General features: G+C 47.2%; 1 protein-coding gene across 1 annotated transcript; it reads right to left on the bottom strand.

Annotated features, from left to right (window-relative positions):
• Positions 1–1,981: 1,981 nt before the first annotated feature.
• Positions 1,982–12,556, bottom strand: LOC115156450 (neurabin-1). Its single transcript, XM_029703873.1, has 18 exons — positions 9,943–12,556; positions 9,001–9,133; positions 8,706–8,826; positions 8,471–8,575; positions 8,240–8,369; positions 7,640–7,759; positions 7,422–7,475; positions 6,877–6,977; positions 5,020–5,148; positions 4,811–4,907; positions 4,656–4,728; positions 4,438–4,574; positions 4,124–4,371; positions 3,944–4,018; positions 3,628–3,814; positions 3,221–3,328; positions 2,751–2,939; positions 1,982–2,491 (listed from the first exon to the last, which is right to left on the bottom strand). Exons 1-18 carry the CDS (start codon positions 12,124–12,126, stop codon positions 2,312–2,314), a joined length of 4,371 nt encoding a protein of 1,456 aa, XP_029559733.1. The 5' UTR covers positions 12,127–12,556; the 3' UTR covers positions 1,982–2,311.
• Positions 12,557–13,232: the final 676 nt, after the last annotated feature.

Raw genomic sequence — 13,232 nt, 5'->3', positions numbered from 1 at the left:
CTAAATCTAGGAGATAATAAAAACAAACTCAGAATGTTAAGTTTTTTTTACACATTTAACCCCTTTTTGTGGGTAGGCACAAAACTACCTTAATACTTCCATTCATACATTTAAAAATGTTTTATCTGGTACTGGTTACCTTCGGAAGAGTCCTGTGACGCTTGTGGGGGTCAAAGAGCAAAACAGAGAACACCATCATGTGCGTAAGAGTCTCCCTTTTACACACAGTGGTCATAATGCACTGAACAAAAATATAAACACACATGCAACAATTTCAACAATTTTACTGTGTTACAGTTCGTATAAGGAAATCAGTCAAGTGAAATAAATAAATTAGGCCCTAATCTATGGATTTCACGACTGGGTAGGAGCGCAGCCATGGGTTGGCCTGGGAGGGCATACGCCCACCTACTGGGGAGCCAGGCCCAGCCAACCAGAATTAGTTTTTCCCAACAAAAGGGCTTTATTACAGACAGAAATACTCCTCAGTTTCATCAGATGTCCGGGTGGCTGGTCTCAGATGATCCCGCAAGTGAAGAAGCCAGATGTAGAGGTCCTGGGCTGGCATGGTTACACGTGGTCTGCGGTTATGAGGTTGGTTGGACGTACTGCCAAATTCTCTAAAACAATGCCGGAGGTGGCTTATGGTAGAGAATCTCTGGCAACAGCTCTGATGGATATTCCTGCAGTCAACATGCCAATTGCACGCTCCCTCAAAACTTGAGACATCTGTGGTATTGTGTTGTGTGACAAATCTGCACATTTTAGTGTGGCCTTTTGTCCCCAGTACAAGGTGCACCTGTGTAATGATCATGCTGTTTAATCAGCTTCTTGAAATGTCACATTTGTCAGGTGGATGGATTATCTTGGCAAAGGAGAAATGTTCACTAACAGGGATGCAAACAAATTTGTGCACACAATGAGAGAAATAAGCTTTTAGTGTGTATTGAAAAATTCTGGGATCTTTTATTTCAGCTCATTAAACATGGGACTAACACTTTACATGTTGTGTTTATATTTTTGTTCAGTACAGTTTGGTCAAACCGTTCAGACGTTACTGACGTTCTCGTGAGAAGACCGATTTTCGGGATGTGTCATGGTCTGACAAACATCGTTCTAGCTCTACCACCTTTCACCGTAGATGCGGAAGTGCGACACTGGCGGATTGAGACGCATCTAATGCAAAAACATATCTAGCTTAAACTGACAGATTGATGGGAATTTTTTCTGTTATGCAACTTAGATTGACAACACTGGTGCATCAATCGACTCTTGGGTCACGACAGGGGGTTAATATTGTGTGTGAGAATGTTGCCCTACCATTACTCCAATGGCCAAATACTTTTTTTATTTTACCCAGAATGAGTGTTTTTCAACGTATGGAAGGACGTGTCAAATCACACTGCCAAATCATCAAAACAACAAATAGACATGTTTCAACACATCTGCACTTGTGTAAAGACAGTTCTACACATTTCAGGTGTTTAACTGGGGTCCTAGTTTATCAAGTTATAGCAGCAGCTAATCAGCAGCTTTCCTGTGCCATCTTTTTGTATTATGTACTATCTTCATCATCCAAAACCGTTCAGAGAGAATGTTCTGTAGGTACTGTACTTCTGGTGTATTACTATTGTTGAGATGGACCAGTGAGGCAGAGGCGTGTGTGGAGTAATTACAGATTGTAGTTTTCTAACCCCTCACGTTACTGATCATTTCAAGTAAGTGATGAAGAGGAAATTACGCATTTTGTAAGTATTTAAACAGGGCCCATTCAATACCAAATGTGGAGGATTTGTTCAGTGACTGTTCTTGACATTAATGTAAAGTAACATGGAAAAATGCAAGGATTTCTTAAATACATGTTTTTACACCCTGTACAGTCACAATCTCTTGGTTTTTGTGCACTTTGATGTCATGGAAATTGAATTGAACCTACATGTAAAAAAAAATCTGACCGCAGTCAAATAAAACTTTAAGGCAATACGTTTAAAACATTTATTAATGAATGTAAAATATTCCCAGCTTAAAATAATTGAGTGCTTCATTGCAATCAATTGTACAACATTCGTATAGAAACATCTGTACATAAACTGTTACAAAACAGATAAAAAGTATATTTCACCAGTCACAGTGAAGACTAACAGTAAGACTGACGTTTCTGTGCTGGTAGAGAGTTTATAACAGAGAGACTATAGCTGATTGTCTAAAGGCTGGAATACATGAGATGAGCCTAATAGTAGTAGGACTTAGACAAAAAGTTGTGATTGAAGTTCATTTCCGGGTTTAGGGGTTAGAGGTCAGGGTCCAGACTTTAGCAGAGGGACTCGGTTCGGACCTTTTTACCACTATGCCTGGCCTCCTTTCTCTCCTTCATCCTCCTCTTCTCATGTTCCCTCTCCTTTTCCTTCTCCTCTCTCTCCAGAGTCTTCCTCATCTCCTTCAGCCTTCTCTTCAGAGCAGCACGGTCACTGTGACTACACACACCCAGAGCCTGGAGGGAGGGAGAGAGGAGAGAGCGAGACTTTAATTTCTGTGCCACAGTGGGCTGCTCCATATGGAATGAACTCATTCATCTAAATCTAGGGCTGTGTCGCAATACTCCAGCCCCCTTTCTTCTCCTCAATGGTCAATGATCTAGCAGAAGGGCAACCCATTTAGTCATTTCAACCATAGATTGTCTACGATTTCAATTATCAGGACAGGAGGAGAGGAGTCAGTATTGAGACATGGCCTGTGACTCCCGTGACTACCTTGAGTTTGTTGTTGTCCAGACTGAGAAGTTGCAGCCCATCCACACCATTGGCTGTGAACTGGGCCGCGTATTGGTCCATGCTCATGCCAATCAACCACAGACAGACCTGCTGATTAGTCCATTGGTCCAGGGGTCGGCTTTGCCATTGGTAATCGTTACCAACTGGGACAGAGTCATCATCCAGGTTCTACGGAGATGGACGGGACAGACACAAACCCAACAGTAAGATGTATAACAAACCTTTTCTAAATTAAAAACTAACTAACAGCGTAATGATATTCCATCACATTCTGGGTCATTCAGAGGGAAGTAAATCACCATCCTATCCAGCCCTATGAGCTCCAGAGAAAACTTAAATCAGGGCATAGTAGAAAACTAGAACAAAAATCAGGTCAGAGAGAGAACAGAGAGAAGGGGAGAGAGAAGGGAGACCACGTGAGACAGACGGAGAGAGCAAGAGAGACTCACCTCTGATGAGAAGGTGAGAGTTTGAGAGTGTGCAGAGAGAGACAGATCTGACAGCATCCCTGATAGGAGAGCAGAGCTGGGACTACCTGGGTCTCCTACACTCACTCTCTAGAATGAGCAAAGACATTTGTGACTGACACACACACACTGAAGTGCACAGTGGTACACCACACAGTCAAGTGCATGTAGAGGAGAGTATAACATGAAAGGCCCCAGGTGAAATAAGAATACAAAACATACCAGTGAATAAGCCACTAAGTTATTGAGCCAGTGAATAAGCCACTAAGTTATTGAGCCTGTGAATAAGCCACTAAGTTATTGAGCCAGTGAATAAGCTGGACAAGTGCTTTGAGCCCAAATTAGAGGTAAAGTCCAGGGTGGTCTGAGATGGAAGACTCCCCTCTCACCTGGCAGTCTCTACTGCCTCCGGTGGTCATGTACGGTAGACTGCTGCTGGAGACAGACCTAAGCTTCCCTCTCTCCTTCTCCCTCCCTCGCTCTCCGAACCAGGAGAAGGGTAGGCAGGAGGGCATGGAGGAGACAGAGGGAGAGACACCACCGCTGGGGGCATCCACTAGGTTAACACATAAACCCCTGGAGACAGGAACACAAGTCAAATACAGGGCCAGCAGAAACACTGAAAGAAGAAATGTAATGTGTGTGGGTGCATAGTATTGACTGTACCCGTTTCCTCTGCTAGATCAGTAGTGTTATTTCTTGTACCTGTGGTCCAGAGGCCTTTCCTTGTTCTTCTTCTCCTCACTCTTTCTCCCTCTCCTCAGAGACTTGCGGAGGCCGCTAGAGGGGTTAGGAGGTGGGGCTATTACCATAATGCTTGTCAGATCTACACACAGTGCCTATGGGAAAGGGGGTTAGGGGTTGAAGAGGTCTGGCGTGCCCTACCTGAAGTCAGGGAATCTCCTCTTTGATTTGCGTGTGGTAGATGACTTGTCCTCATTAGGGGGGGACTGGCGTGGCTGGGGGGTGAGGAGAGAGGGGGGGTGGGGCTTGGAGGTAAGGGCAAACAGAGAGGATGTGCTGGAGTGGACACGGTGACCGCCTGCTGAAACCGATTGTCCCGTCTCTCGTGGTGTGACCGCAGTCAGTGATTGGCTCTTCCCGTCACATCGCTGAATATGATCTTCCTCACCCTACAGGGAGTGATAGAACATTCAGTATGTGATTGGAAGGAGAGTGTGTGTGTGTGTGTGTCTGACCTGTTGTCTGAAGGACTCTCTGAGTTTGTCTCGTGAGGGAGGGTGTCTCTTGGCTTTTTGGGCGAGCTGTGCTCTGGCCCTGTGAGCGCTGGTATCTAACAGATCCGTCACAGGCACCGCAATGCTCCAGTCTGCACCTGAAACACACACAGTTTGAGAGGCACAGAGTGACACACACACACACACACACACACTGCCTCTCAGGTAGTGTGTCTTACTTGAGGTAAATGAGGTATCCAGTGATTGGTTGTCACTCTCAGGGACCATCTCCCCTCGCTCCAGTAGACCTATCTGAACACACAGAGGAAGAAATGCTTAGTTCACTGAGGTAGTATCTGTACACTACAGTTCACGGTGTCTCCTCCAGTCTCACCCGTCTCTGGAGTCTCTCCACAGTCTCTCCGTGTATCCTCTCGCTCTCCTCCATCTCTCTCTGCAGCTCCTCCTCTCTCCCCTCACTCTCCTTCTCCCTGCACAGGGACAGAGGGACCATCAGACACAGAGAAATATACATTCTAAACAGGCATTGAATATTACCAATTGGCCTACAGGGGAATGTTAACTATGTTACCCAGAGCTCACCTGTGTTGGAATTCCCTCAGCAGTCTCTTCGCCTTGCTGTATTTCACCTCCAGGCTGTCTAATTGGCTCTGGGTGTCAGCCAATCGCTGGTTCACAATCCTGCACAGACCCTGGGCCTCCTGCCAGTACCTAGAAGAAGACAATGAATCATGTTCATCAGGGTCTGAAAACTTAGATGGAAAATGACAGGATGATAGCAGACGATTTTGCCACCTCTTCGATCTAAGCCTACAGTAAAGTGTGTTCCCTCAGGCCTGGAGGGAAGCTAAAGTCAATTCCACTATACAAGAATAGCAAAGCGCCCTTTACTGACTCAAACAGCCAACCAATCATCAGCCTGTTACCAACCCTTACTAAACTTTTGGGAAAAAAATGGTGTTTGACCAGATACAAGGCTATTTCACAGTAAAGAGATTAACAACAGATTGTTAAGAACAACAGATTGTTAAGAAAGGGCACTCAACATGTACGGCTCTTACACAAATTGCTGATTGGATGAGCGAAATGGATAAAAATAGTGTGGGAGCTGTTTTGTTAGACTTCAGTGTAGCTTTTGACATTATTGATCATAATGTGCTGCTTTACACCCCCTGCTATATTGTGGATGGAGAGTTACCTGTCTAACAGAACACAGAGGGTGTTCTTTAATGGAAGCCTCTCCAACATAATCAAGGTAGAGTCAGGCATTTCCCAGGGCAGCTGTCTAGACTCCTTTACTGTTTTCAATCTTTACTAATGACCTGCCACTGGCTCGGAGTAAAGCCAGTGTGTCTATGTATGCTGATGACTCCACACATCAGCTTCCTTCCACAACAACACTTAACTAAAAGCTGCAGTCGGGTTCAGAATGGGTGTCAAGAAACAAGTTAGTCCTAAATATTTCAAAAACTAAAAGCATTGTTATTGGGACAAATCATTCACTAAACCTTATTCCTCAACTAAATTAAGCAAGTTGAGGAGACTAAACTGCTTGGAGTAACCCTGGATTGTAAACTGTCAGGGTCAAAACATATTGACACAACAGTGGCTAAGATGGTGAGAAGTCTGTCCATAATAAAGTACTACTCTGCCTCCTTAACAACACTATCAACAAGGCAGGTCCTACAGGCCCTAGTTTTGTCACATCTGGACTACTGTTCAGTCGTGTGGTCAGGAGCCACAAAGTTACAACTGGCTCAGAACAGGGCAGCACGGCTGGCCCTTGGATGAACACAGAGAGCTAATATTAATAATATGCATGTCAATCTCTCCTGGCTCAAAGTAGAGATTGACTACTTGCATTTGTGAGAAGTATTGACATGTTGAATGCACCGAGCTGTCTGTTTAAACTACTAGCACACAGCTCAGACACCCATGCATACCCCACAAGACATGCCACCAGAGGTCTCTTCACAGTCCCCAAGTCCAGAACAGACTATGAGAGGCGCACAGTACTACATAGAGCCATGACTAAATGGAACTCTATTCCACATCAGGGAACTCACGTAAGCAGTACAATTTAATAACAAAAAACAATACACCTTATGGAACAGTGGGGACTGTGAAGAGACACACACACAGGCACGCACACACGATAACATACGCACCATACACACACATGAATTTTGTGTTGTAGATGTGTGGTAGTACATTAGTGGCCTGAAGGCACACAATGTGTTGTGAAATGTAATGTTTTTACAATTGTATATAACTGCCTTAAAGTTGCTGGACCCCAGGAAGAGTTGCTGCTGCCTTGGTAGCAGCTAATGGGGATCCATAATAAATACCAAATCATTTATCATCGTCCTGTTAATCATTGTTGCCATAATTTGCGTCATCGGAACTTAGTGACAGTTGATCAGTGTAGTTTATTATTACTTCTCTAGTTTGTCAGCCTTCTCCTCTCCATCCTGGACACGCTCCTTCAGCTCAGCCTGATGACTCTCCCACAAGGCCTGCTGCTCCTCACACACCCTCAGCTGGAGGAGACAGAAAGACGGACACAGGTGGGTGGGTACCCAGTTCCCTAGCACCACACCATGAGCCCTGCATCTCGGTCTCATCCCAGACACTCCCCTTAGACACTTCCCTCACCACTCTTCTAAACACGCCAAAAACAGTCATGTTTCAATACCTTGAAGATGCAGCCTTCCTTTTTCCTAATGAATCATTCATCTAACACAGTTGTATATATGAAAGTAGAGGCCTACATTAAATTGATTGAATCAATGCCGTCATGTCAGATCAGTGATAACACAGAGAAGACATACTAGATTTAAGGTGATTGGAACACAGCCGCTGTGCTAATAACTCAGACTGTAGACCATTAGAGAGAAGTCTCACACAGACCTAAATGGGTCAGACTGTTCTGAGGGAAGCAATGAGTGAGCATGTGTTTTGGCAGTCTCGTCAGAGTGACCTACCTTCTCCCGCACTAGGCAGAGTTGGTCTGATTTGGTCCTGAATTGTAACTGGAGCTGAGGAGAGACCAGTACACACATGAACACTTCACACAACATCTACAGACACTAGAAGCTGTTAGAGGAGCATAACACCTACTGAGGGATAACAGAGAGTATCTCCCCCCCCCCCCCCCCCCCCCCCCAAGGCCTTTCATCTCAGACTATAATAGACTTAACACCTGTTGGCATCTGAGGCAGCTGGTGATATGTTTCTCTTCGTCATCCTCTTCATCATCTGTAGGGAGGACTTCTACCGTCTCATCCACTGAGCTCAGCCCCACAACACCATCATTTAACACCTGAGATACACAAACACCCACACAGGTACAACCAATAAGAAATTGAAGGTTGAATATATACACAGTCGTGCCCCCGCCCACCCCTTCAGCCGTAGGGCCAGTCGCGCCCCCGCCTACCTCTACCGTAGGGCCAGTCGCACCCCCGCCTACCTCTACCGTAGGGCCAGTCGCACCCCCGCCTACCTCTACCGTAGGGCCAGTCGCACCCCCGCCTACCTCTACCGTAGGGCCAGTCGCACCCCCGCCTACCTCTACCGTAGGGCCAGTCGCACCCCCGCCTACCTCTACCGTAGGGCCAGTCGCACCCCCGCCTACCTCTACCGTAGGGCCAGTCGCACCCCCGCCTACCTCTACCGTAGGGCCAGTCGCACCCCCGCCTACCTCTACCGTAGGGCCAGTCGCACCCCCGCCTACCTCTACCGTAGGGCCAGTCACACCCCCGCCTACCTCTACCGTAGGGCCAGTCACACCCCCGCCTACCTCTACCGTAGGGCCAGTCACACCCCCGCCTACCTCTACCGTAGATGGTGTCTTGTCCTGCTCCAGACTCTCATTGATTAGACGAGCCACCTCACTCTCCTCTCCCTGCTTCTCCCGTCCAATAAAAAACCTGCAGTGAGGGACAATGACAAATCAGGACCCTGTGTTAAGTGACAACCAATCTGCTAAGAGAAAGTGTGTGAGAGCGTGAGCCTGTCTGTGCTTGCATACCTGACAGTGCCAATGGTGTTCTTTAGCACGGTGGCAGCAAACAGCTGTGTGACTCCGACCAGACTGACCCCATCCACCTCCACTATCTGGTCATTCACCTGGATACTAATACACACACACACACACACACACACACACACACACACACACATACACACACAGATCAAGGATCAGCTTACAGCACCCCACTCACATCCTAACCATTAGAAAGGCATCATTGACCTTAGATTCTCACCGTCCGTCCTGTTGTGTAGCTCCGTTCTCTGTGATGGTCTTAACGAAGATCCCCAACTTCTCCAGCCCCTGGTCAGCCCCTACCCCCATCCCTATTATACTGATACCCAGGCCCTCCTCTCCTAGACAGACAGACAGACAGACAGACAGACAGACACAGACAGACAGACAGACAGGGGAGTTAGACAAAGAGGTGTTAAAACAGAGAATTAAAGAGAGAGAGATGGTAAAGGGAATGAGAGAACAGTAGAGAGAAAAAGACAGGAATATAAAAGAACAGAGGGAGTGAGCGCAACCTTTCTTTATCTGGACAGGGAAGACATCCATCTTGTCCACTCTCTTCTCCAGTTCATACTCAGCAGAGGCAGACACAGGGTCAACATCATCATTATGCCGGTCATAGTCTGCATTTGAGTAGGTCAGGAACACCTGAGTGTACACACACACACCATTAGATCTTTCATAGTCAAGTTGTGTGTGTGAGTGTGAGTGTGAGTGTGAGTGTGTGTGTGTGTGTATGCATGCCTGTCTTTGGCTGTCTGGATCCTGACTAGCCACTGCTATCTGGAGTTACTGCTAGCACACCGGGACCATCCTGTTTATGCTAGCAGATCCTCCAGTAGGACGGGGGTGTGAGATGGGATTGGAAACAAGCTGTTGCAGATGCATAGTTTTAACACACAAAGCTTTGCAAATCCATGTGCTCTACTGCAGTTCAATCTCAGAGGCAGAGAACATCTTAGACAAAATGGTCCTTGAACAGTAATTCAATCCTAAACACACACACACACCCTGTGAACTGTGTCAACTGTGTCGTACCCATTAAGCCTGTCAGTATACTTGGCGGCCACACAAGGTCTGAGATGTCTGGGAGATTTAAAATCCTTACTGGACTAAAAAAATTCATTATGAGGCCCTAAAATAAGCTGACTTGCAGTTTGGTAAGACATGGGAGATAACAGCATTCCTCCCCCAGGATGAGTGTTGATATATCACACTTATTCTGAGCTGAATACCTGACAGAGCATGTGAGATCCTGTCAACCTAAAGGAATAGACTGGCTGGATGTTCATATTGTCCATCTATTCATCTGTTCTAGCCATGGTTTTCATCTTACCCCAACTATGAGAGGGCCAGACTTCCTCTCAAATCAAAATCTGGTATCACTTCATCAAACCTAATGGGGTGAGCGTGAGTGAGGAAGGAAATGTCAATGTGATCATTTTTTTTTTTTTTACCTTGATTGGTGCTGTAGAGAACTTAATCTTCCTCCTCTTAACAGGATCCGCATCATCGTCATCCTCATGGGGAAGACTGGGAATCTCCTCATATTCCATAAAGAGCTGCTCCCAGTCCTTTCTGTGCCATTCCAAATGGTCATGACACTCCGAGTTCAATTCCCCGTCCTCCACAAAGGCCTCATTCTCAATTCCAAGGACGACAGCAGATCCATTGTTCTCATCTCCTCTCGCAGTGCACTCCCTCTCTTCCCTCTCCTGCTCTTCCTTCACTTCCACTCTCCCTCTGCACTTTCTTTCCTCTTCCTCTCTGACCCCCTCTTTTTCCCTGAAGTTTATCCCTCCATCTTCCAATTCGGCCTTCTCTTTCGCTTCCTCCTCTCCCTCTCTCCTCTCCTCCCTCATCTTTTCTTTGTCGTCACTGCACATGGTTTCTCTCTCCTCAACTTCCTTTTCCTCCTGCTCTCCTGCCTCATCTCCTTTCGCCCCTACCTCCACTTTCTCTATCTCACCGTCTCCAGTTGTCCCCTCTTCTCTGTGCTGCTCTATTTCTTGGCTGATCGGTCTGTTTTCTCCCTCCATTCGCTCTTCCCTCTGTTCTGTCTCCTGCTGTTTCATGCATCTTTCTGATTCACTTTCCTGTTCCGTCAACTCAAGACTGTCAGGGAATCCCTCCACACACTCTACCATTCTGGGTTCTACTGGAGGTTCAACCGTTCTCTGTTCAACCATTCTAGGTTCTACTGTTCTTTGTGCCGATGTAGGTTCAACCATTCTAGGTTCTACTGTTCTTTGTGCCGATGTAGGTTCAACCATTCTAGGTTCTACTGTTCTTTGTGCCGATGTAGGTTCAACCATTCTAGGTTCTACTGTTCTTTGTGCCGATGTAGGTTCAACCATTCTAGGTTCTACTGTTCTTTGTGCCGATGTAGGTTCAACCATTTTAGGTTCCACTCTGGATTCTTCAAACACATCATCCACCAGGTTATTCTCATTGCCCTCCTCCCTCTTGCCTTCCTCCTCTCCTTCGTTACCATCGCTCTCTGACGACTCGTTCTTCACCTCCACTAGCTCCGCCCTTACAGTCCCAGCCCCTGACCCCTCTTTGGGGGTCAAAGGGACATCAGGGGTCATGTAAAGGTCATTAGGGTGGTTCCCCTCAGACAAACTCCTGTTGTCCAGGGGGTCAGCATTAGGACTACTAGGGCTATAGAGGTCAGTCTGGTCAGAACAAGGGGAGACTGGGGTGAGAGGACTGGGGGAGTTGGAAGAAAGGGATGGAGGCTGAGAGTGGGGGGAGCTGGGTGCTGGGCTAGAAAGGTTGGATACATGGGAGAACACAAAGTCCTCACACACACTCCCATCTAACACACTTTGACCGTACACACTCCTGCGGTCTGAGGGGTCAGTTGTAGGACTTCTACCATCAGGGGAAAATGTCTCACTGGAGTGACCATTAACAGGGTGAAGGGGTGTAGGCAAACTGGTGTCCAGTGAGAAAGTGGGTGTATGGAGTTTTATGTTGGGTAGAGAAAAGTGTACGTTCATGAGTTCTTTCCTTCTCTCCCCCTCTCCTTCACTTTCTGACATGGATGTCAGCTGCTCCCTGTCTAACCTGCTCCTTGCTCTCCCAATCCCCCTTTCCTCCCCACTCTCCTCCACCAACCCCCTGCAATCTCTGCCAGGGCTGACCTTTAAACGTTGACCCCCACTGACCGTCTCAAAGAGCTTCCGGGTCACCGAGAACTTCTGGGCTAGAGCAGCTCTGTCTATCTCTGCTATCTCCTCTGTCTTAGATGGTTTATCTAGCATAGACGATTCTACACTGGACATGCTGGCCACACTGCTCCGGACAGAGCTGGAGCTGAGAGGGTGTTTGGGCAGGGCCTGAGATAAGGTGTGGAGGAGGTGCTGTTGGCTGTCCATCTGGAGGAAGATGTTGTCTTTGATCTTAGTTCCTCTAGGGCTGAGGGCCCCACCCCTGGTACCCTCACCAGGGTCACTCCCACTGCTAGTCCTGGTGTGAGGGACTGCCATGGAGCCAGGTGAAGGGATCGAGACGCCCAGGGAAGAAGGTCTAGGACTGGTCGCGGCGTCCAAGGAGCATCTGATGGTGTGGAAGTCAGACTTGTAGGCGTTCCTGTGGGGGGAGGCGCTCCGGCCTTTATTGTCCATCCGCATCATCTGGGGCTGGAGACAGGTGGAGAGGTACGGAGCTCAATGAAGGAGAGTCAAGTTAGCATGTATCCCTGATTAGACAGGTTTAGAGGGTACCTCTATTTCCAATCCAGTTAGGCGTTTTAGGACTCCACTGTCTACAGAGAAACACACTAAGCCAGAATCATTTAACAGAGAAAATTACAGTCATGGAATGGCACTGGTGCTGTTGACATGGTTGCAGAAGAAAAATCTTTATTTCATATCAAATTGTAATTTAATGGTTGTTTTACATAACGTACTTCCAACTATCTAATAACCTTGTTCACCAGACACTTCCGGAGATGAGCAATTAGCCTGGCAATGAGGTCCCCTACCTACAAACAACTTGGTCCTTCCATTTGATTACAATCCCTTTTTCACTGCACCCCTTTTGATTTTAACTCAACTTTCCATACATACACTACATGACCAAAAGTATGTGGACACATGCTCGTCTAACATTTCATTCCAAAATCATGGGCATTAATATGGAATTGGTCCCCCCTTGCTGCTATAAAAGCATCCACTCTTCTGGGAAGGCTTTACACTAGATGTTGGAACATTGCTGTGGGGACTCCATTCAGCCACAAGAGCATTAGTGAGGTCAGGGCACTGATGTTGGGCGATTAGGCCTGGCTGTTCGATGGGGCTGAGGTCAGGGCTCTGTGCAGGCCAGTCAAGTTCTTCCACACTGGACCTCGCTTTGCGCACGGGGGCATTGTCATGCTGAAACAGGAAAGGGTCTTCCCCAAACTGTTGCCACAAAGTTGGAAGCACAGAATTGTCTAGAATGCCATTGTATGCTGTAGTGTTAAGATTTCCCTTCACTGGAACTAAATGGCCTAGCCCGAACCATGAAAAACAGCCCCAGACCACTATTCCTCCTCCACTATGCATTGGGGCAGGTAGCGTTCTCCCGGCATCCACCAAACCCAGATTCGTCCGTGGGACCTGCCATCACTCCAGAGAACACGTGTCCACTGCGCCAGAGTCCAATGGCGTCAAGCTTTACACCACTCCAGCCGACGATTGGCATTGCGCATGGTGATCTTAGGCTTGTGTGCGGCTGCTCGGCCATGGAAACCCATTTA

The sequence above is a fragment of the Salmo trutta genome, chromosome 21, assembly GCF_901001165.1.
Source record: "Salmo trutta chromosome 21, fSalTru1.1, whole genome shotgun sequence".
Lineage (NCBI taxonomy): Eukaryota > Metazoa > Chordata > Actinopteri > Salmoniformes > Salmonidae > Salmo > Salmo trutta.
The sequence above is the reverse complement of the archived record's forward strand: the minus strand, read 5'-3'. Positions and strand labels throughout refer to the sequence as shown.